Here is a 25,764-nt window from a genome sequence, read left to right as displayed (position 1 = left end):
ACTCTGATTATGTTCTCTGGAAGGGAGTAGAGTGAGCAGTTTTTTTGGGTGGCTGGGAGCTTCCTCCAGGCACCATATGGCATAAATGTTCTGTAATGGGGAAGCGCACCTCATCTTTCTAGTGATACCCTATCACTGTACCAACTATACAATGCATGGTTTTGCAGTCAAGAGCTGTACAGTTCCTGAACCAGCAGGTGATGTTACCAGTTAGGATACTCTCAATAGTGCATTTGTAGAAGGACCTAAAAGACACAATCATTTAAGGATTGATGATTTTTCTTTACAAGTGTTCTCATGTGCTCTCATCAGGCGAAGCCCTTGGAAATGTAAGAATCACTTGAATAAATAGTCCCTGATCATTCTTTTGTTTTGTCAACATTCAAAGAAATGTAGTTATCCTGGAACCACAGATCTAGGGTTTTGACCTCCATATGCCTCCTTACTGTTTTTGGAGATCAGTCCTATAAATGTGATGTGGACACAGCCATAGAGGGATAGAGGGATTTTAGCACTCATCTTTGAGGTGCATCTGCGTTAAGGGTTAGAGCCTATCCTCACCTCCTGCTCTCAACCTGTCTGGAAACTGAAGGTTGTTTTAGATTGCACAATAGAAGGTGAATGCTGAACTGCAATCTACAACAGTATACCTACGATGGTACGCAATTCCAGAGGCTCTAAGGTGGACAGGTTTATGACATGCTTCTAAAATCATGTGCTGATTTAAATGAGCAAATAAGGGTTAAGGGCTTTTCTCAAGGAGTGGCAGCTTGGTGGTCTTGGGATTTGAACTCACAAACTTCCAATGAGTGGTCCAACACCTTAACCTCTGAGCTACCACTTCCCTTACGTTGCCTTTGGTTACAGGCACAATAAGGATAGAGTGAGAGACAGATAGATGTCCTTAAACACACAGACTAACTGATATGTGCATGCTTCAAAGGATGCTATCAGGCCCAGTTGCTTTGGGGGTACTGACTCACCTAAACAGCTTGTGCATATAATGCAGGAAATCGATGGGTGAAGGGATATGGACATTTGATCATTGGAAGTTTGTAACATGTTTATGATCAGTCTGGAACAGGTTATACAAAAGGCCATAAATGATGAAGTACTCTAATCCAAGTCTCTGCTCTCTTCTCAGGGAGTAGGAACTTGGATCAAAGTCCTCAGCAGGGCCAAAGGTGTTCAATGGCCTGTCTTTGGCAAACTATCCCTGCACAATTAGTCTCACAGGAGTGGCTCAATGTTGTGTCCAACATTGTGTTGTGTCATGATGCAGTGGCTTCTTTCCATTGACCGTGTGCCATCCTAAAGTTCGGCTCTCTGCTTCTTCACTCCATGGCCTCTACTAAGCTCCCCTTTCCTAGGTCACTTCTACACAAGTGATGATTATCATACCATACTACATGCAAGCAGGTTGTAGTATACTACCTACTCTGCCTCAATTTGTTGCTATCACTTGGGTTACGAATTTGGTCCCAACCATTGCTTTCTGTGATACAATGAAGTGAAATGGTGTATATCTGAAGAGAGCTTGGTGAGTAGGACTTTAGGCAAGTATGCTGGAACTTTGGTACCATCTTCCTATAGCTTTTAGGTCAACCTCAGAGGGCTGTATCCACAGGAGGTGCCGGTTGGTAGGATGCAAAAAGAAAAAAGCCACTTTTAGTCACTGCACCCATCAAGGTCAGGCTACACTGCAGCATCAACAAGCTATGCATGAGACTAAAATCAGTCAAAAAATTCCTGACTGAAAAGCTCAGAAAGCATTTTGCACTGATTAAACTTTGAATAATGACATTGCGAGAACAATGGCAATAATTCAAATGTTAAAGCAGGGGATTGTTTTTACTCAGATGTACAAGCATGATGCAATTCAGTCTATGCAAAAAAGAGATGTATTTCAGTGCAGCACATCAATGATATGCAGACATTTAAAAGAAAAACACATCAAAGTAAAATATAAACTAAAGCAACTCAATGTTATTATATAATGGAATAGACCTTGAGTCCCGTGTACTAATTCAGTAAAAGTCGAAAAATTAAGCCTGCTATTTATGGCTGTAAATAAATGTGTAGGTTACTGATTTATTACCCTTTAGATTACTAGAATATTATTTTATATTCATTATTTAAATTTGTACGTAGAGCTTTTTTTTAGATTTCTGATCATTCTTGATGACATTTCACATAAAGACCAAGATTAAATTGTTCAAATATTTAATTTGGGATATTAGCTAATAAAATTGTAGGATTATTAATTATTTGATTATTTGAAAATAATAATAATAATAATAATTTGTCATAACCCTACCACTTTGAAGTGATGAAATAGCAAGAATACAGACTTTTCTTTTTTGTACACTCAAGCAAAGTTTTTGCTCTAAGGACTCTTTTGCTTGAGTGTGTATCCCTTTTGTTTTTTTGCCCTGAGGAGATACCTGATGATTGATGAAGAAGAATATACTGATCCCTTCCAGGCCTTGGATGCACATGCTATTAATGACATTCCAAGAGCTGCCAGTGTGCTGACGTGCTCCATGTGCACTGGTATATTTCCATGAGCTCCAACTTCTCTGTTCGTACTTAGTCACAATGAAATCCCTTTCACCTGTCAAACAGTGGTAAGGTGATGAATACAAATGAACAATGTCAAAGAGAAATGCTTTTTTATTTACATGATTCAATAGACTTAAGTGTGTTCGGGGTCTGGTTTCATAAAATAGAGAAGCTATATTTTTAAGTAAGTGTCTAGACCCCAAAACAGTTTGTCCTGTATTTCTCCAACCTTCTGAAACTCGTCAGTGACGGAACTAAACGAAGGCGGAGTCGCCTGCACAAAACGGCTCGTCGTGATTCTTTTGAAGCCTCTGAGCGCCAGACCTCATCCTCACGTCGGATATGTAACGTTTAATGCTTTCTTTTCTGATCACAATCGTTCTCGTTGGAAGTGAAATATGGGAAAAGCAGCTTTTTCTCACGTTCTACACGCGCATTGACCCTGAGAGTTGCAGGAGCGCGTAAACAGACTGAAAGAGGAAGAGCGCGATGAGGAGCGATGGCACACTCACTTTAACGGACTTAGCCGTCCTTATTCTCCGGCTGCAGCTGAGTTTAATGGCAGCTCAAGGTAAAGAAAAATCTTTTGTCTTTTTTGTGTTTGTTCATGTATGTCGTTTGTGAGTAAACAGCAAAAATCACTATAAGTGGTTAATGAATTTAGGATTTGCATTGAGAGCTTGAGAAATAAATGGTGTGATTTCTTTTTAATTTGTCTTACTCTCTCTCTTTTTTTTTTTTTTTTTTTTTACTAATAGATATATGTGAGTGAATATATGTGTCTGGTGAGTGACCTCGAGATCGTGGCGCCTATACATAATAATAATGATAATAATAATAATAATGATAATAATAATAATAATAATAATAATAATAATAATAATAATAATAATAATAATAATAATTAGTATTAGTATTATTATTAGAAGTAGTAGTAGTAGTAGTATTTTATTATTATTATTATTATTATTATTATTATTATTATTATTATTATTATTATTATTATTATTATTATTGTGAGAGAGAGAGAAGATCACTGTCACTTAAGTAATCTCACTGTGTCCAGAACTTTTTTACCCGTATATGGAAGGGTCTGTTAGTCCGTCATATAACACTTTTTATCAACACAACCTTTAAACCTCTTAAGGGAAATTATTTACGTGTTTTGGGGAGCGTTCATTTGAGCGACTCCTCGTTATTAAAGCGCTAAACGCTGTTCCGTGCTGATTCTCCTTCTCCTGTATATATATAGCATGACGCTATACTTTTGACGACGTACAGACTAAAGTCTCGACTTGCTGTTTTTATGTGACGTTTATATTGATATTTATTACATAAATACATAAATATACATAAATACGGCGTTAAACAGACAATAAAGTCTACTTAAAGTTTCTAATCACTTAAACGTTTAAGTCTGGTAGAACCACTGAGAACATGCCTCTATTAGTCATTATTGTTGTTGTTGTTGTTGTTGTTGTTGTTGTTGTTGTTGTTGTCATTACTATATTTCATGTCTTACATAAATGTCTGTTAGACAATTTACACTCTCATCACCCCCCCCCCACACACACACACACACAAACACACAGAATTCATGCTGACATTTCTTATCTTGTAGGTCCCACCATAAAAAGTCCGACTAAACTGCAGGTGTAACAAGGGAAGCATTGTTAAGGGAAATGTCATTTTATCAGTACCAATGGCAATATTAGTCACTTCCATCAAAAATAATTTATTGACATATCTATGCGGCAAAAAATAATAATCAGGCTTGGCCAAAAAGAAGAAATATTCCCGAGTGAATTGCACATACTGTAACCTCCAATAGTATTTGAAGAACACAGTAGTTAAAAAACATTATATAGCACCATTTGTTTGAATCAAACAAAAGTAAGCCGTTTTAAAGTCATTTTAAAGCTGATTTATGTTTATTTATGTTTTTCGGTGTTTGTTGTTGATACCATTCTGTTGTGAGTGTTGTGTTTTGTACCTTGTATTCATAGTTTATGTTTTTTTTTTTTTTTCACAGTTTTGGTTTTTTGTATTGGTGTTGCACTAAATGTAATTACACCTAACACACTTGAATAAACGAATGACTTACCAACTGCCAAAGCATGTCATATTTACATGTGTAATATTTATTGATTCTGACAAACCCCTGAGAGAATACTGTAGGTGTGCATTGCATGTGTTGATTTTAATACCCTTTTAATACCCTTTTCATTTGTGAGCATGACTTTGCCAATTCATCAGAGGGCTGAAAACGGCATCATAAAATCACTGTTTAATTTTAAAGTGTTTAAAAGCACACAACCTTCCTTGCCAATTAATGTGCTGTATTTTCTCTGACTTTAGCCAGTGGCTGCATCAGATGTCTAATTAGCAAAATGTGTTCGTTATGCAGACATTAGAATAGACATTAGATTTAGATTTAAAATCTGTACAACACCACTGTTGCAGCTTTGTACTTTTTTAATACATTGTGTTTGTATGTTTTACTGTAATTATAACCTACAACTTGGCTGAACTTAGTGGCTAAAGTGGCTATTTTTAAGGCTATATGTCATGCGTTGCAATCGAATGAGATTTTTATATAAAGCTTTAAATAATCTTTGCCCATAATTTAAAAACTAGCGGGGCTCCTGAGTGATGCAGCAGTGTTCACCCTGTCATTAACGAAAAGCAAGGGTGAATCATGACGATGCCACAGACATCCACTGCCACAAGAAAAGGGACAAATTGCCTGTGCTCTCTAGGTGGAAGTGATGGCATATTTTTCTCTCCTGTCAATCAGAGCAAGTGTCAATTGTGGGCATCAGAATGTTATTGCTTTACCCAGAATTTGTCATGCAGCATGACCAGCAATTCAAAAATATGCTGTGGCCGGTTTTAAATGTATTGGGAAAGAAGACGCATGTTCTAGTCTTTTACCTGACTATGTTGGAATCCGTTGTGTGAAAGAAGAGCCCAGGATTCTGCATAAAACCTGCCAAATGACCAAATGGATGTAAATGGCCATTCTCAATTCAGATCTCAAATGGGTTAAGCACATCTATTCAATTCAATTGATTCGTATAGTGCTTTTAATAGTGGACATTGTCCCAAAACAGCTGTACACAACATAAGAAATAATCAAAAGTTTAATATTATTAAGTTCATGATTAATATTAGACCTATTTAATGTGTTTGTATTTATCCCAAATGAACAAGCCTGAGGTGACCAAGGGGACTGTGGCAAAGAAAAACTCCCTTAGATGGAAGAGGAAGAAACCTTGAGAGGAACCAGACTCAAAAGGGAACCTCATCCTCATTTGGGTGACATTGGAAGGTGTGATTATAAATTGTTATAAACACTGGAAAGAGTTATTTTGAATAATGTCCTTTCTACAGTCAAATACAATCCCAGAATTTTGTATTGACTAGGAGGCTGTTGTCCTCAAAGACCACATGTAATTGGCATCTCCTCTTTTGAATGCCAGAATCCTCATGAAGCGAATCCATCTGGAGCTGGTACATCTTTAGATGCCTCATGATCCTCACTAGGTTGACCTCTTCTAACTGAGGGTCTGAATTCTTCATGAAGCGGAACACAACTGGAGCTGGCACAGTCTCTGGATGCTTCAGGATGGGTAGAATGTGTTACAAAACAGCAACTGAGGGAATATCTTTTGAACGAATAATGTTAATCCTTCCAGTAAACTTCTACAGAATCTGTGTCAAGGTGCACTGAAGCAGGTCAGGTGCTCATAGTGATCCAATACCTTACAAAGTGTCTTTATTTTAAGTGAATGAACACACCACAGGATGGAATCTATGGCAGCAGTTCAAAAATTTGTATTTGTTAATCAACGTTGCTTTACTTGCATTCATGTAGAATCCACAAGAATGAACTTTAATGTCAATTTAATGTAAGGTTGTGATCATAGACACATGCGTGTTAAGGGCTGAAATATCCTAGAGTGCAGCTTGTAACAGACTAATGTTAACATGCCACAGGAACTTTTCAGCAAACCATTAGTAAAGTCTAATTATCGAGTTGTATAAGGCTGATCGTAATGATAGACTTCATCTGCAGGTCCAGTGCACGTTGGAGGCCACACAGCATTATTGAAAGAGTAATACGGAAAATGATTTATATGTCAGGAAGTATTAATTTTTGGTTCTTGGGTTTCTGAACTCACAAGATTTATGTACATTGATTGGAAGAGTCATTGGAACATATGTATTCGGGGAAGCCACAAATTTTCACGCATAATCTATGCCTGACATTAATGTTCAGGTTTCTGAGGCTGTAACTTATCATGCGAACTTAGCTTGGGACCAACTATTTAATGCATGAAAGCTCTGCATTAGGCACATAATGTGTACCTCTAAATAGTTAGAGCTGTTAAAAGCTCAGAACAAAATACAATAAGGCTGAAAGAACAAAAAAATATGTTAATGGGTGATGATTTTTATTAAATGAAGATAATGGACAGTGTGGAGGGGATTAATATGACTGATACGCCAATTGTACTAGTAACACAACTGCTATATATATAAAATAATCTATTAAATGTATGGATATAAACTGTGTTCTATTTTTACAGTGTCAAATACTGCTTCTTTAACATATAAAAATTCAGTTTCACAAATAGCAGGTATAATCTATCTATAGTATAGTATAGTAGAGTCTATAGTATGTGGTCAGGTTTCTCAAATCTTTTTTTTGTTTCTTTCATAAATATCCTAAAATTATATGAGAAAAAGTGTCAAAAGTTTGTGAAAATAAAAACAATCTGCTTTGGCAATTTAAAAATACCCAGAGTCTGTGTATACCAGGAGCTAGATCTTGCTATAAACAAGCTGAGAGGGACAGAATAGTGATGTGCACACACAGCATTGGTCATGATGGAAATCACTATGCAACAGTGCAGGGGTTTAATTTCAATCTTATAAGGCTTGAAAGGATAACAAAAATAACTGTGGGAGAAAATGTTTTTCAGTTGTAGGCAGGAGTAAGATAAAAAAAAAAAAACAGTCCCACACACATCTTCACACCTCTTTGTTACACAGTGCTTTATCTAAGTGATATATTTCCTTTAAAGCAAAATATTTTATTTCCCCTGTATAGTTATATACAATGTGCACACAAATCTAAACTGCTTAGTGTTAATTTACTCTGTTTACTGTATACACATCATAAACCGCTGTTAAAAAAACTATTAAACCTCAAGTATTAAAAGTGAGTAACTGTATTAATTCTCTCTAAAAATACAATAGCTTTAATTGTCATTAAAAGTTACCTTTTAATTACAGGTATAGTTTGACGTAAAACAAATTCCTTTTTAATGTTCTACTTATTAGATGTAGTATAGTGTATGTCGGCTAGATTTGCACTACATTGTTTTTACATTTAAGAACATTTAAGAACTGTTTGCCACAGTAACAGCTATGTGGGTCACAGAAATAATTTGTATTGGAAATCCAATCCAACAGCCTGTGGTGCAGTTTATAGATCAGGTTTGAATCAAAAAGGATACTGGGTCATTTCCAAACACGCCATTGCAAATCACATACCTGTGTACTGTACGTGTGATTGCGACGGAGCTTGTCAAAGACAACTTCTCAAATTATATTGGCTTCCACCCAAGAATGACAAATATGATTTTCAATGCCCCAGTTAGTCTTAGAAACACTTCAGTAAAATCTCAACAAAAGTTCTGGAGTGTACAAAATCTTTCAACCTGCAGCTATGAATGCACTAGACTTTAGCATTTGCAGTTTCTCCCATTGCTCTGTTCCCCCCACTGGTTTCCTGCAGCTCTCAGCCTCTCAGCTGTCATTTACATAATTGAGAACAGTACAGAAACTGACAACTGACTACAATGCATGCTGATGTGTAGAAGCTATGTATACTCCAGGTGCCAACCAGTAAAAGTCAGTTTTGATGGGTCATTTGTGGCATTATGTAATACTCTACATTGTTTTAAAAGGAATCCCCTCTGCATTGCATTTACTGGGGTGGATAGTTGTTACATCATACTCAGTTCTTCTCAGTGGAGGAACCACTGCAAACTAGTCCAAGTGACGTCTTGTCACTGATAGTCAAATGTTGTTCTGTCGGTACCAACTACTGTATAACTGTATACAGTGTATAGTAAAACTGTCAGGTAGTTGTGTTGTACACATTAACAACAGCCAAGTATTGCGATCCAAAAATGGTAACTAGAGCAAAAGAAAAGGTAGAAAATAAAAACACAGATATAGGTATACAGCTAGGTAGGTGGAGAGCAATAATGACTTGGCTGATCCTAATTACATTCTCCCAATGTTAAAAAAAGTCCACTGCAATGTCGTACCACTTAATTTGTGGCGTGGCAGAGTGGACAGGGTTGACAGCTCCATGATCCCTGACTTTTAAGCTCAGGATATTCTCTGTCTGAAGTTTATTATGTTCTCTCAATGCAATGAATGAAGGTAACAAAGTAATTTATATTGAACTGTTAGAAGAGCATTCACAAGGACGACTGTCAAGATTGAGTTCCAAAATATTTGCTCCTATGAGGTGTTTGTGCCACAGCAGTATTCTCACTTGGTGCATTGGACGATCAGAACAAATCTAAAACTGCAGCATCCTCTAATGATTCAGCAGTTTAGCCACAAAAGAGCAGGATGGAATTGCTTAGCAGACCAAGTGTCTGTTTTTGTGGAAATTCAAAAAGCTTTCCTTTTATTGTCATTCCATTATCCATGCATTAATAGTATACTTTGATTTACTGATTTCCCTGAAAGTACTGAAAGTATTAAACAGTGTCACTTTTGGCATCATTGAGCATCCCATTGAGATCTTTATCCACATGCATCCATGGTACACTCACTGCTAACTTTATAACACTTCATAATATGCATTTATCTAATCAGCGTGGCATGTGGCAGCAGTACAATGCATAAAATCAAGCAGATACAGGTATAGGGTTTCAGCTAATCAGAATGGAGAAAAGGTATGTGTTCTCTGTGACTTTGATCGTGGCATGGATGTTGGTACCAGAAAGGGATGAGACAAGTCAGCAGAAAATAGACAATTTGGTAACACAAATAATCACTCTTTACTGTGACGAGAAAAAAATCTTCTCAAAATGCACAAAACATGAGGTAGGTGAGATCCATTCCTGTCAACAAAAAACAGGAGTTTGGTGAGTTTGGGTGAGTTGGACCCAAATCTTGTGCATGATAGCTTCAGATTCTTGTTCCTGGTTGACAGAAATGGAACCTGATGTGGTCTTTTGCTGTAGTACCTCATTACATTAATGTTTGATGTGTTCCTAGATGTTTTTCTGCTCACCAAGGATGTAAATAATAATTATTTGAGTTAATATAGACTTTCAGATCAGACTACTTATTCTTCTGTGATGTCTCATCAACAAGGTGGTTCAGCTGGCAGATCTTCTGCTTATAGGATGTTTTTATTTTTCCACATTGTTCTCTGTGAACTCTGTTTGTGTCGAAAAGCCCAGGAGATCAGCAGTTTATGAAATATTTAAACCAGCTCTTATTGCACTAACATCCATGATTATATGCATTGTCCTGCTGTCCACATGACGTTCTAAAAGGATCATTGCATGAATGAGCAAGTGTTCCTAATAAAGTAGACACTGAGCACATTCCGGGTTCCGTGATGTGAGACAGAGTTGCAGCAGAAGGTTGCTGACAACCCAAACAAGATAAGAAAGGGGAAAATTGTAAGATGAGTACTCTTGACAGAGTTTACAACAATAATATCTCACCACAATATATAGAAAGGAGAAAATTGGGAAATGTACCGACTGTTCCAAAATAGAGAAGGAACTGCTGATAGATCCACTGGAATCATTTCAAAGGGATTGTAATTGCCTTGTGATGAGGTTTCGATAGGGGAAAGAAATTAACAAGTACAATTCTCCAATCCACAAAGCAGATCTTTTCCAGAGATATTTATCCTTCATGCAATTACCATTACCATAGTAGTCTTTTTAAGTGTTTAGCTAAAGGAGATTCTTTAGAACAATTACATTCTTTTTTGTCACATAAACAATGAAACATACTATCAATTAATGAACAGTTTAAATGTTAGGCTCATGAATTTAGAATTTATTTAACAAATTAAACCAATGTCTTTTGGTACATCACTGTATCCACTCCAGCATGTTTCGATGTGACTAACCTACAATATTCAGTGAAAATTTTCAGTGACTAACATATAATAACATTAACACGTTTTAACTGTATTGAGAAATTAAAAGTTTGGGGTAGACAAAACTAAAGAAGGTTTCTAAAATCATTAAAAAATTCCACAGTTCTGTACTGTGATGATAATGAGAAAACCCATTACTGTGGCTTTGGATGAGACAGACCTAAGTAGATATGCTGTATAGTTTGATCCATTTTTCCAAAACATGGAACAACACAGTAAATTTGTCTCTGAAACTTTGTGGTATAAATGCTTGTAACCAAAAAGTTCTCCTCATTGAAACAGTCTTATTCTCTCGAAGAACCAATTATACAGATTTTATGTTCATAAATACAATATGCTTTTATAAGAAACAAATAGGATGATGTAATGCAAACTGAAATTGTTTTTAAAGTGTTTTTTTGTTTGTTTGTTTTTAGTAATGATTTTAAAATGTTGCTAAATGTTCATGAGAGAGATTTAAAACTTGAGTCATCTTTTCCTCCCCACCCTCTCTTTTTTCCTGTATTTTTTGTTATTCAAATTGACTGGCGGCAAAATTGTTCAATATTTCCGTGTTTTAATTATGTATATTTGTAATGTCACATATATTTGTGACTAATATAATATCTTCCTGTTATGTTTATTAGGAAGATATCCTGTCAAGTTGAGGGTGGGGAAATGAATACATCTTAAATGTCCAAAATATCTGATGCAGAAATTTAATCAGTCCATTCGGTCACCCTTCTTTCAGAAGAGTAACTAGCATGCCATTCTGAATGGTCTGTCTACTGTGTGGGGTATTTAATAGCACCAGAACGGATCTGATTCATCTGATTCGTCTGATTCATTGTGTTCTTACTTAAGGCAGGCATAAGATTAAGACATGTGTGTGGATGTTTTAATAAAAAGCACATAGACAAAAAGGCCCAAAATCAGACACAATAATAATAAAAACAGTTATAAAACAGTGGCAGAATGTTACCCAAAGATCATATCCAGAATGTAGCATGGTCAGAAGATATTAAGGATATGGATGTGATTCCCTGAAATGTCAATATTCAATACATTCAATAGCAGTGATTCCCTAAAGACTGAGAATGTGTATATACTGTAGGTCTTTTTCTGTTAACAATACATTATCGTCTGTGAATGTGTGTGTGTGTGTGTGTGTGTGTGTGTGTGTGTGTGTGTGTGTGTGTGTGTGTGTGTGTGTGTGTGTGTGTGTGTGTGTGTGTGTGTGTGTGTGTGTGTGTGTGTGTGTGTGTGTGTGTGTGTGTGTGTGTGAGTCTTGGAGGACGATCTCATCCCTGTCTTCTATATTCAAGGAGAAAGAAAAAAAAATGCTTATGGTTAAAAAACTTGCTTATGGTTTTGTTGGAACTTGCAGGGAGTTGTTTTGGACATCATCTCAAAGAGCTTTGGAGAGCATTTAATTTGTTAATGTTTATGTCGGTGGTAGTAAAATATACAAGAGTGAAAACAATACTGCTAAAGTGCAAAAACAATATGGGTCTTTCTATTAAATAGATTAAATTAATCATCAGATAAATTTGCCAGACGGGTTTTGGCTGCTTTATTCTTGTGGCAGATTTCAGCATGTGTGATTCACACTGTTGGTTAAACAATACATCATGAACGAGGCCATTGATCTGTGCTTCTGGTGTGTATGGCCCTGGTCATAAGTGCTTCAGTAGTCTGCAGTGTTTGCATTGTCTTTTATTCTCTTGTGGCTTTTCTATGGGCTTAAAGATATATCTCAGTATCAGGATGCTTGCTTTGTTAAATGAATTGTTTAATAAATCTGATATTTATTATATGATATGATATAGGTAGAGTAAAACCTGTTCAAGTATCCACACACAACTGAATCCTGGGTTAATGAATTATTGATGCAGAATCACGGTTGCTGGACTAGAGAGTTTTGTAGTGTGTGTGATTGTATCTATCTGCTTTCTGTGTATGTGTGTGCATACCTGCGGTGTGTGTTTGGGGTGAGGAGGGGTTTGGTTTAAATGCCAAGCTGCATGCCTGTGATATTTCTGAGAACATTATGATTCTATTCAATGAAGGGTTCATGACGTGACTGGAATCACAATCCTCTTTGAATCCTCTGGAATCAAAGCACATATTTGATAAACCAAAGATTATTAAGACTATTCTTCATTGAACTGAATTTGAACACACATGAATGCCGCCATAAATGTATATTAATTTTTATATATAAATAGAAATAAATAAGTTAAGCTCATATATTTATTTATAAAATGTATTGAATACATAAAAAAACTGTTAAGAGTACTTATGGTGCAAGTCCTGTAGGAAAAATTGTATTCACAAGATGAACACACATGAATGCCACCATAAAGTCGTAATTACGAATCGGAAACTGAAGATTTTCTTTGAGCTCTGATTTTCCAAGTTGGGGGAGCCAAGGTGGGATTAATCCACGCAATGTCTGTAGCTAGCAAATTTGTTCAAATTGAATGTTATCTCAGAATTTATTTTCAGAGAAATAAAATTAAAGTATACACCACACTATTAAGTATTTAGCAATGCCCTATCTTTGTCATGCTAACTGCCTGCAAAAATATAATCGGAATGTACATTTTCGATTTAATGTATAATGATAAAGTTTATAGTGGGTTTATAAATCTATTAAAAACAATAAAAACAAAAAAAACACCCGATGTACATTCTTTGTTCTTTATTTTCTAGAAGTAGAGTTAAACAAAACCTTGCTGTGTTTTTGTTGGCTTTTTAGTTGAGCTTTTTAAGTGACTTGATCGCACCTGATGTCATAATTATGACTTCACAACTCTTCTCAGTTATTAAACAAACTTGATGAGATGAAACATGCCAAAGCTGCTACAGTAAGAGCAGCAGCAGACAAACAACAATTACTTAATTTATTACCTTTGGATTGATGCCCAGAATCCAGACATGCCTAAAGCTTCATATATATTTATGTCTGAAAAATGACAAGCCAGGCTGATGGTTCATTGTGACATCTGGGTAGGATGTCCTTCAGAAATAAAAATTTGCATAAAAACACAGCCTCAGTTTCTTATATATATATATATATATATATATATATATATATATATATATATATATATATATATATATATATATATATATGTTATGGCTAATGGCATATAGAAAATGAAGTCTCTTTTTTAGATGCTGTTCTAAGTTGTGTTATTGTGCTTAGCATCATCAGTGCCCAAGAAAAAGCTGCCTTCTTGGTTGCTTTTGACCAGATCTTCGTGTCACAGTGTGGGCAATAATTGGACTGTGTCTTTTTCCTGCCGTGACATGAGCTTTCAACAATAGTACCTGGTCCACACCACTTTGAACTGAAACTGTATTGCCAGATATGTATATATTAAGCTCTGCATAGTGCAGAGCCTATAAAACACAACTAATTATCATCTATATACTGTAGGAAAGCAACCTTTTTGTTTTGTTTTTGGCTTTGGATTATTTCATCACATCACTGACTTCAATTGGATTGTGTTCTAACACTGCTTTGGCTTTAGTTGTAAATTACCCACAATGCCTTGACAATAATTAAGAAAGCTTTTCATTAGAATATTCACATGGGGTTTGTAGAATAATAACATAAAAAAGAGAATTAAAATGGATCATAATTCAAAATTAACCCTAACATGTGAAGTGTGAGAAGAGTAGGAGACTATTATGGTATTAACACAAAGGTTAGTGGCTGATTGAACTGGATTTCTCACAGCTTTATTTAGTCCCTCTGCCCCAATTACTCTCCACATCACACAACAGCCATCAACCAGGGAGAGCAGGGCAAACATGTGCTTCTTCCAGGATACATGAAGCCAACCTCTGCACCTTTTTGAGCAGTGTCAAAAGGCAGGGTAACACACTTGGAATAAAGTGTTCTGCATACACAAGCTCACAAAGGACCACAGTTTAAATGGAGGGTGTTTCGGTGATTGACAGAGAAGAAAGCATATGCCATTCATCCTACCACCCTTTTCTATTGTGCCATTTGGCAGCCCTTTTATCCAGTTAATGAGCCACTGCATAGGATTTTGTTGTTAAAAATAAAAAAAGAAATGCTTATTGAGACAGAGGATTAAAATACATTGTAGCCAACAAAAGCCTCATGCCTGATCTACTCTGATGTGTCCATTATTATCCAGTCCATTTTTTGCAAAATGACATTTGATGTCTCGTAGCTGGCATCAGACTTTTGTTGTCTCTTGTGTGTTTTATCTATTAATGACTATTAAGGAGTAAGCAAGGACATTTTGTGCTTTTTACCCTTTAATTGTTGAAACATTTGGAATGGGGTGTACACATATATATCTAAGAAAACATGTAATTATGTGAATTTAGTACATTTTCACCAGCATTAATTGGCCTTTCAGCTTTCATGTGGTACTGAGGTGTAGCTCAACAAAGCCTGAGGGGAAGTTTCCGCTTTGAGGAGGTGCCAAGTTTCAGAAAATGTCCTACCCCAACTACACGACAGCACAAAAAGATTAAAAGCTCACCCTGATTGTTAGAACATAGGAAAAGGGAGACATATATTACTTATTTTCTCAGTCTTTTTGGGGGAGCAAGTAAACAGAGTAGGCTTATAGTACTACTATACTGTATCTATACTCTCATACTACCACAGTACTATATCTGATTAAATGTCAACTAATTATTTCTTACACTGAATTACCAGGATAGTCATAAACTCTTTTGTTGTTAGATTTCTCCACCATGACAAAACTTAGGAAGTGCCTTTAAAAAGGTGTATTCTTTTCTGCTGTCACATCCGGCTCTAAACAAAAGCATAAAATATGATGAGACGTTGTTATGGACCAATAATTCACACTGGAGTATGGTTCGACCTGACGTGAATCAGTGTGGCCTGGTTTATACTCGTCATGTGACTTGCAGACGTTCAGAAACAGCAACAGCACAAGCAACATTGTCCTAACATTATTCTACCTGCTTTATGTAGCCATCTTCTGTAATAATAAATAACTACTGCCACTGTAATTAACTTTTCTTCTAAAAACCTTTTATTGTTTTCCACCATGTCATGAGCTGCATCTCAAATAAAACCACTGACCATTTATTCAAAAGTATTTTACTAAAATAGAAAATCCATATGTTTGCTACAATAGACATCTTTCTGCAGTTTTTTGAAGGCTTCAGGAGTAGTTTTCAAATACTAATTGTAATGAAAGGAGCTTGTTTTAGTACAAAATAATATATATATATATATTATCAATACGCAAGTATTACAAGTATTAAAATTAATTGGTAAAATAAATTAATAAATAAAAAAGGAACTCAAAGAATTCTAGTTTGAGTCCATGTGCTAGGCAGTAAGCCATATGGTACATCCAAGTGGGATGGGAGCTTTTTAACGGTGCTTTAGGGGAATTTTTTCACTAGAAACTGTGCTTGTCAGAGCTTAATAAGTCACTGTTTTATTTCAGCTCTGCAAAACGTCATTTGCTGAATTTAAGACAGTTTATTCAGACCTAATTACCAGAGAACCCCAACATCTACAGTGGCACAGGAGACACCTGTAAACTAAGCTTTACTAGTTTCTCAGATAAAATACTAGTCACACACAAACACACAATCTTTGTCAAGCAGAAATGCCTGTTCACAAAGAGAAAAGGAGAGGACTTTTCTTACTGCTGCTTGGCACATCAACCAAAATGTCTACCAACATACAGTATGCTATTTTTTGTACCTGCTATGACTTCCTTGTTAGCAATATTAGCATCTTTGAATCAAAACCTCATCTAAGACCACTTTGCAAACAAAAAAATAAAAATACTCGTAGTATGATACTTTCTTTATTTAACCAGGTGAGTCAGTTTACAATGACGACCTGACAAAGAGGCAACATAAAAACTAATAAAATGCACAAACACAGCTATACACAGTATAATACGGTAGATCTTTTTCATTCTATCATATAATAGCTAGATTCCCAAACTGTGCATTGATTATATTTTTACTAGATAGTAGAACCAAACTACTCTTGTTACTAATAGGAATAGGCTATTTAAAGCTTCTGAGTTGACCGGTGTTTGATGTGTCTCAGGTTGTGCTGAATTTTGCGAATTCCCCAAATGCTGGAATCTTGACTGCATAATTTCTGATAGTGGGGGACTGCGTTCGTGCTCTCCCCTGTTTTGCGTGAGGACGTGATGATCCAGCGGTTAAGGCGCTGGGATCTTGATCAGAAGGTCGGGGTTCGAGTCCACAAGCTGCTGAGCATCAACGTTGGGTCCTTGGGCAAGGTCCTTAAACTCACCTGCTCCCTATGGCTTGACCCTGCGCTGTGACCCTATAACCTGGGATATGCGAAAACCGGGGCAAGTCGTGGCCTAATGGTTAGAGAGTCTGACTCGTAATACTAAGGTTATGGGTTCGAGTCTGGGGCCGGCCACGACTGAAGTGCCCTTGAGCAAGGCACCGAACCCCCCAACTGCTCCCCGGGTGCCGCAGCATTAATGGCTACCCACTGCTCTGGGTGTGTGTTCACTGCTGTGTGTGTGTGCACTTTGGATGGGTCAAATGCAGAGAACGAAATCTGAGTATGGGTCACAATACTTAGCCGTATGTCACTTCACTTCACTATATCTGATCATGGTTTAGTTGTTAGAAAACTGGCTAGCTATGCACACATAAAATCAGTAAAATGGCATAAAATTGTATAAGTAGCACCTTGTACATACCTACTGCAGCTTTCAGTTTCCCAAAAGGGACTATTATAGAGTTTATTGTATATTGTGTAGCAATTGTTTCAGGTAGAGCAGCTTATTTTTTTTTAACTTAATGGAAAGCAAAAAAGAACAACATTAGGCATGTGAACTGACAATAGGCTTTTAATAAGCATATTATGTAAAATAATAAATGATTGGGTCATTTATTGATAAATATACTTATAAAAGTTTTTATTAACAATAGAAAAATAGTACAAGAAAAAACTACTCTAGGGGACACATTGTGATCATATCAACCAAACGTCTTGGTAGCTAGGTACAGTACAATACATCCCAGGGATAAAAACCTTTTACTAAAAATGAAAATTCAGCCTTTTACTAAAAATGAACAGCCAGCCACTGGTTAATTGTGCTCACATTCAGTAGTCAGAAGTCAAATTTACAGATTTACAAGTATTTACAAATTTAGTAGATTGATCACTTTCCTAAAGTGTTTTTCTTCACAGGACAAGGTGTATGAGTGATTTATTTGGAAAAATAAATGGTGTTAGAAAGCTGCGCAGGATAAAACAAAATAAAGTAAAAGCTAGCTAATAAATATAGTCTGGGAGACTAAGATATTAAAATTTATATTAAAATTTAAGATTAAGATATTAAAATCCATCTCTCACGGATGTCAATGTCACTATCCTATAAAGCACAAGAGCTTACTGAATGACTTAATGAATATGAAAATAAGTCATATGCCACACCTCAAATTAATTAAACAGCTATGGGAGATTAGCTGCAATGTGTTAGCCAGCACCGTCTACCACAGACATTTTGAGGGGCAGTGGCCTAAACCAAAAAAGGGGGGCACTAAGGGGGTGGTTGCTTGTTAGCAAATTATCCAGTTATTACAAAATGTACAATTAAAAGAGAAGATAGCGCACGCTCAAATACATTTTAGACTTTATTGTAGATGTTTTGATAGAACATAACAACAGTTACACATTGCTGATAATAACAGAAACTATTTGATGTTTTACATTTTTATATTTACCTGTTCCATTTACAGCAACACTTTTTTATTTGGTATACCATGTCCTAAAAGATCTTGATAACCAAATATTTTATGATTCACAATTACACATTGGTGATAAAAGAAACTATCTGCTGTTTTACATTTTTATATTATCCTTTTACAGCAAAACCTTTCTATTTGGTACCATGTCCTGAAAGATCTTAATAACCTCATCTTTTATGATTGGGATGTCTTAGTGATTGTTTATACTTGATTATAGTGGGAAATATACTTACAAGAATTAAACTGACAAAGTGTCTGCTAACTGTTCTATATGATGATTTACCTGCTGGCTTGCTGGAGCTTTTAATCCATGTTTGCAGTGTTGAACTGCCTTTAGCAGCCTCCCTTCGCTCTTTCTCTCTCTCTGTCTCTGTCTTCTTGTTTGTGAAGGCATTGTTTTTTTGAAGGCATTGTCTTTTTATGGGTGGGGGGGGGGGTGTCTACAAAGTGTGCTAACAACAGAAAATGTAGTTGTTTGTATTAGATCTAATCGAGGGTACAATAATTTGATTAGACAAACAGCTAATTCTAAGAACGTGAATATGTTGTACAAGTTGTTAGCACTAGTAGAAGACCAAGAGCAAATATTACCGACATAAATACAAAAAAATTCGCATATTCAACCACTGTCCTGCATAGCCTACCTGTTAATGCGACAGCTTTCGTGAACTTTCGTGTCGTGTTCAGTCCTAGTTTCAAAAGAGCGCCGCAGAGACATACTTTGAGTGATGCTGCGCTTGCGGCGTGCGGAGCGAGCTGGAAAACCTGGAGCGGATTTGCGGAATCAGCGGAATGCTTTGAGTGGAGCGATGGGGGTGGGGAACAGGGGCACCTCAGTCGATGAGGGCAGAGGGGCAGTTGCCCCTCCCCTGTGCACGGCCCTGCCCTCTACCTTTATCAAAACACCAGCTGAAGGAATGTCTATAGAAAAATGGTGTTCATCTAGCACAGATCCAGAGACTTGGAGAATCTCTGAGTATTATTGAAACTTCTGTGATGGCATCCAGCGACTCAATAGCTTACCACATTATTTTTATGTTGTTTTTTTCTTTATTTGTCACTCATCAGAAAAAAGATAATACATTTGATTAATATGGAAACACTGTCACTGTAAGCAGTGTTGTATTTGAGACCAGCTCATTCGAGTCCAGAGAGGGTTGAGTCCGAGTCAAGACCGAGTCCAGAGAGGGTTAAGTCCGAGTCAAGACCGAGTCCAGAGAGGGTTGAGTCTGAGTCAAGACCAAGTCCAGAGAGGGTTGAGTCCGAGTCAAGACCGAGTCCAGAGAGGGTTGAGTCCGAGTCAAGACCAAGTCCAGAGAGGGTTAAGTCCGAGTCAAGACAGAGACCAGAGAGGGTTGAGTCCGAGTCAAGACAGAGTCCAGAGAGGGTTAAGTCCGAGTCAAGACCGAGTCCAGAGAGGGTTGAGTCCGAGTCAAGACCAAGTCCAGAGAGGGTTAAGTCCGAGTCAAGACCGAGTCCAGAAAGGGTTGAGTCCGAGTCAAGACCGAGTCCAGAGAGGGTTGAGTCCGAGTCAAGACCGAGCCCAGAGAGGGTTGAGTCCGAGTCAAGACCGAGTCCAGAGAGGGTTGAGTCCCAGTCAAGACAGAGTCCAGAGAGGGTTGAGTCCGAGTCAAGACCAAGTCCAGAGAGGGTTAAGTCCGAGTCAAGACCGAGTCCAGAAAGGGTTGAGTCCGAGTCAAGACCGAGTCCAGAGAGGGTTGAGTCCGAGTCAAGACCGAGTCCAGAAAGGGTTGAGTCCGAGTCAAGACCGAGTCCAGAGAGGGTTGAGTCCGAGTCAAGACCGAGCCCAGAGAGGGTTGAGTCCGAGTCAAGACCGAGTCCAGAGAGGGTTGAGTCCCAGTCAAGACAGAGTCCAGAGAGGGTTGAGTCCGAGTCAAGACCAAGTCCAGAGAGGGTTGAGTCCGAGTCAAGACCGAGTCCAGAGAGGGTTGAGTCCGAGTCAAGACAGAGTCCAGAGAGGGTTGAGTCCGAGTCAAGACCGAGTCCAGAGAGGGTTAAGTCCGAGTCAAGACAGAGACCAGAGAAGGTCGAGTCCGAGTCAAGTCCGAGTCCACATAAAGTTGGGTCTGAGAAAAGACTTAAAAGTAACCCTCAAGCATACAGTATGTTAAATTTTTGGTGGAAGCAATAAAAATGAGGAACAAGCTCAATCAGAAAAGCCCATATACCATTAATACTGTATATTACTCACATTGGTTAAAAAATTATGTCAGTTGAGGGCAAAAAGGAAACAATTGCCACATGACGTATAAAGACAATTTTATTACAAATAATTACAGCCAGTACTACCAGTACATGAGACAACTGTACCACTTTACTAGCCTACATGACAATTCTTGTACACATAACATTACTGTACCATATGTTAAAATAAAATATAACAATTTTTAACTTCAAGGTTAACTACTGAATTTGCCTTGAATTATGTGCATTTACAGTATAACAGTTTTGAAGATTACAGATGGGTATAATTGCTTTTCAAATAAAGTAGATAAGTGAGGACACCATCCTGTTACCCAGACGAGCACGATGTGGCCTCATGATTTATCCACCTCGACTAAAAATTCTCTCCACTGGCGCAGAAGTACCGGGGACTGACAAAAGTTTTACTACTAATGTATGCAGTTGGGAATATTTGTCCTTGTTTTTAGACCAGAAGACAAGTGCTGTGTCAGTACATGGATCCTGAATGTCAGTGAAGTATTTACTTATCTGATCAGAGACACTGGCATCCACTGTAAGGTTGCGCTGGCTTTTGTGGGCTTTGTAGCGGGCTACTAGCCGTGGCAATTTGATTGGTGGAGAGTATTTTTGTGAAGAATCATCTGCATTCGGCTGCTGAGAAGTGTCACTCTCTGCCATACTCTCAACGTCTGAGATCAATGTATTTAAAACAGCATAATTCAATATTGCATTAGTATAAGCATGATAATGTGCTGATAAAATAGCATGTTTATGTTTATTACTGGAATACAGTATATTTGTGACCCTGTCTCTGAAATCCAGACTTACAGTATGTCCCATAATCTAATTTTGAGACTCTTTCCCCACCAGCATTCTTTTTAAGTTGCCAGCCAGCGCCAGCATTTTTTATGATTTTCACAAAAGTTTAATGCCTTCCTGAAAATGTTCTTCTTTAAATATACTGTATAACCATATAATATATCAAATGAAAGAACAGACCCTATGCTTTCAAACAAAAAAAAGTTTCATCCTATCTTCATTTGTTTTTCTATTATCACCTCTCAAATATGGGTAGGTTTCTTCAAAAATACCAAATTTTGAGCAAAAAGCTGAGATAATTGTATTTTTGTAAAGCACTTTTGTTAGAGATTTGTTAGAGTGGGGAAAGAGTTTGATTTTAATCATTAATTTTACTATGATTTCAATCTTTGACATGATCAGTGTTAAAGATAACAAGGTTATAAATGTATTTTCACAGAACGTTGTTTACATTATGTAAGATGGTTTTATGTGGAAAACAGTAAATCACAAAAAATTACTTTAGCTGGGTTTCCACAGGCAGGGTCACAAATAAGTTTTAAATAATATATGAAATAATAGTGGCATTAAAATGTAGTGGAATGGAGAAAAATACTAACTGGTCAGAGTCCTCTTTACATCTTCTCTGAATGATGTGGCATCATGGTTGGTAACATCTACTGTAAGTCCACCCAGTTACATTAAGACCAAATTGTGGATCAACCGTTGCAGAAAGAAAGTACACATCTTGGTAAAAAGTCATGGGTTCTTCACACTCCATGGCCATTTTAGCTTTCACAAATATTCTTGAAAATCTTCTTTGTAGAGAGGTGTGAAGGGCCTTAGTTAAAGGCTGGCACTGGGATCTTGTCTCTCCCATTTTCAGAAGATGTATATTACTGTAGGTCCAAAACAGTATGAACCACCATGCTTATAGTCACAGACTTTTCAGGTTGTCTGACAGACTGACCTCGCGCCAGTCTGATGCATGCAAAAAAATCACTGTTCGCATCAATCTTACATCAGTTTAAAGAAACATCCATCCATTCATCCATCTTCTACCGCTTATCTGGGCCGGGTCGAGGTGGCAGCAATAGGGACTCATGTGGACTTGAGAATAAGTCCGATTCCAAATGTATTCAAGTACGAGTCGAGACCGAGTCAAAATCTTTGCGAGTCCATGACAAGACCAAGACCATTAAAATATGGTCTCGAGACCGAGTCCAAGACCGAGTCTCAAGTACTACAACACTGACTGTAAGTCTGGTTTTTGTAACCTGCAGTGTTAAAATGTTATGTTTTATTACAGTGTAAACACTTATTGTCACAGTCTTAACAAAATGTCATTGAATAATAGTGAAGTAAAAAAAATGTTGTGCAAATAACAAATAAGCGTTTTATTAAAGTTAAAAGCACTTTTATTACAGTTGTTAAGCTCACAGTTAAAGACTCATAAGAAATGCTAATAATTCACTTTAATAATAAGCATTTCTCAATTTGCATCTACACAGAAAATACACAGCCTACACCCAGATTTAAAATTGTATTATTTATCTCCAGTATTGTTTTTTCCTGGTTGGGATGGCAGTAAATCTGTAGCATTTCCCAGGCACTCTAGATTCAAGGTGCAAATACAACCTGGCTAGGATGCCAGTCTATAGCAGGGCTACCATGAATACATACACTGAATACTAGTGGAAATTTAAAATCAATTTCAAAACGGCTTTATTTCCCATTTGTGGTGTACATTGGACTGATGTGTTGAAAAAAACGTGATTTTTGGATAATTACCATGAATAGCTGTAATTATCAGCCAAGTCCTGCCTGACATCACTAGCAACTGAGCCTTTACTTTTTTCCACAGCCCTGCCAACTAGCTGAATCTGTTTTAAGTAGATAAAAGATTAATTTGCCATTGGCATCAGCACAATATAATTTATGATGTGAGGTTCTGTGGGCATAAATTGTAGTGTTGTTGCATCACAGATCCAAGGTCCGCAGTTGGAACCTGAGCTCTTTTTGGTACTACTTGTGTGGATTTTCTCACTGTGTTCTCATGGGTTTCCACATTGTTCTTCATTTTCCTCCCATTAAGCAGGCTACACTAAGTTGCCTGTATATGCAAATGAGTGTATGAATCAGTGTCTGCAAGGTGTCCTTTGATGGACTGGCATCCCACTGGGGGTGAATTCTCATTGTGCTCAGTGTTCATAGGATAGGCTCCAGATTCACTGCTGACCAGGACAATGCAGCTGATAGTTTTAGTTAATGATAATAAGTAACAGTGTTTATACTGTATCATTAATGCCTAAATGTCTGTCATAGCACAGTCATAGGTTATATATTTTTTATTTCTCATATTTTATTGTTCTTTCCTTCCCTTGAAACAGTCACTGTGCTTGCCAGCAGGGTGATGATGGAGGGCTGCCCACTCGGCCAGTTCCCCTGTGGGAATACCAGTGTGTGCCTACCACAGGTGCTCCAATGCAACGGTCACAGAGACTGCAAGAATGGAGCAGATGAGGATCATTGTGGTAAGTATGTATGTTAGAGGCCTAACGATTCATTAAGTGAATTTAATCAAGTCACTTGTTTAAATATTTGTAATATGACTGCAACAAAATTGGTAAACAATTGTAACAGCTATAAATCTCACTTTAGTGGTTTGTTTCATATTATTTACTAGTTATCACATTTTCTTTTAATGTGTTTCTCTCAATTTTATGTCTGTTCTTGTCTCTGCCCCTCAAGGATTTTTTAATGAAAATCAATATGTTTGCCAGCCGTTGGCTGTTTGCATTGCATAGTTTCCCAGTATTTTCTGAAAACAGCGCATTTAGAAACATAATTTAGCAAGAGTATTGATTGTTATAAGGTCACTTTATTAGAAACATCCATACTAATACTGGCTTTGACAGTCTTTACTGTAAGAACAGCCTTAATTCTTTGCATGAATTCCATAAGGTGTTGAAAACAGTGCTTTGAAGTTTTGGTCTACGTTGAGATGAATGTGTCACATAATTGCTACAGATTTGTCAGCTGCACCTTCATGCTGCAAATCATCCAAGATCAGACTTCTATTCCCTGCAAGTTTGGAGTGGAACTTGTTATGATTAGAGTGACATGGTAGCTCAGTGGTTAAGATGTTGGGTTACTGATTGGAAGGTTGGGAGTTCAAATCTTCAACCAAGCTGCCGCCGCCGGGCCATCATCTCAAGGCCCTTATCTCTCAACTGCTCAGTTGAAGAAAAATGCTTGTGAGTTTCTGTGTGTAAAGGTGTTGTTAATGGTCTTCTGCTGTATTTTGAGATCAGCATGGTGTAACGGTCCACGTGTATGTAACACCTAAACCGTACACTATTAAATGGGGCACCACACCCTAATACACGAATTATACCAGGAAACAGACAGACACAGCAATATAAACAAACCAAAGTGTATTGAACAAAATTAATATTTACAAATATATACAAAAAAAATACCCAAAAACCCAAAGTGTGAAATGTGTGTGTGTAGTGTCCTTTAAGTCCTCGGTGAGTATAAACGTCCTTATACAGTATGGCACAATCTCACCGGATGTAGTGTCGTGATAGGAAGTCCTCACCTTGAATAATCCACTCGAATCATCGAATTTTCCACAGTGAGTCTCTCACGCCAAACAAACACCACTAATAATCCACTCAAACCGTGAACACTCCTTACAATATCAGCTGGGGCGCCAATCGCCATTAAACTCGCCACCTCGAACACCGTCGGCCCGCTTCCTTATATAGGGGGAAACCCGGAAGTGAAGCGATGTCGTAATCTCGGGAGAGCGGTAAACGAGGCAACACAAATGAAACAGAATATGTTGCCAGTGTACACAATCAGGTAATGCTTACTCTATAAAACATTTAGTCATTTAGACATTGTGTCACTGTCACAACCGGAAGCGGAGGGAGACAGACCCGTATGCAGGATAGCTTCAAATGAAAGGGGTTTAATAAATGATAAAGACAACGACATAAAGACAATAAAAAAGCAATACAAATGAAGACACTTAACAAAGACTAGACATGACGAGGGGTAAACGTAACTAATGATTCCGCGCTGCACTCGGCAACGCGGCTCACTTAAATATAAAAAGACACGATGACACAATAAGGATCAGGTGTGAAGACAGGGAGGGGCAGACGAAGGCGGGGCAGACACGTGACGAAGAAAATAAACACAAACAGCAC

The 25,764-nt window shown here is 37.3% G+C and overlaps 1 protein-coding gene and 1 pseudogene across 1 annotated transcript in view; both read left to right on the top strand.

Moving 5' to 3' along the window:
* Positions 1-2,832: 2,832 nt before the first annotated feature.
* Positions 2,833-25,764, top strand: part of rxfp2a (relaxin family peptide receptor 2a) — a 69,705-nt gene continuing 46,773 nt past the window's right edge. The window contains exons 1-2 of the mRNA XM_027137489.2: positions 2,833-3,133; positions 23,935-24,078. Of these exons, the coding sequence (XP_026993290.1) occupies positions 3,052-3,133; positions 23,935-24,078 (226 nt within the window). The 5' untranslated portion in view covers positions 2,833-3,051. The remainder of the gene's footprint in view (positions 3,134-23,934; positions 24,079-25,764) is intronic.
* On the top strand, positions 16,757-16,939 carry LOC113638322 (annotated as a pseudogene).

The sequence above is a fragment of the Tachysurus fulvidraco genome, chromosome 20 (genome assembly GCF_022655615.1).
Source record: "Tachysurus fulvidraco isolate hzauxx_2018 chromosome 20, HZAU_PFXX_2.0, whole genome shotgun sequence".
In the NCBI taxonomy this organism is placed as follows: domain Eukaryota; kingdom Metazoa; phylum Chordata; class Actinopteri; order Siluriformes; family Bagridae; genus Tachysurus; species Tachysurus fulvidraco.
The sequence above is the reverse complement of the archived record's forward strand: the minus strand, read 5'-3'. Positions and strand labels throughout refer to the sequence as shown.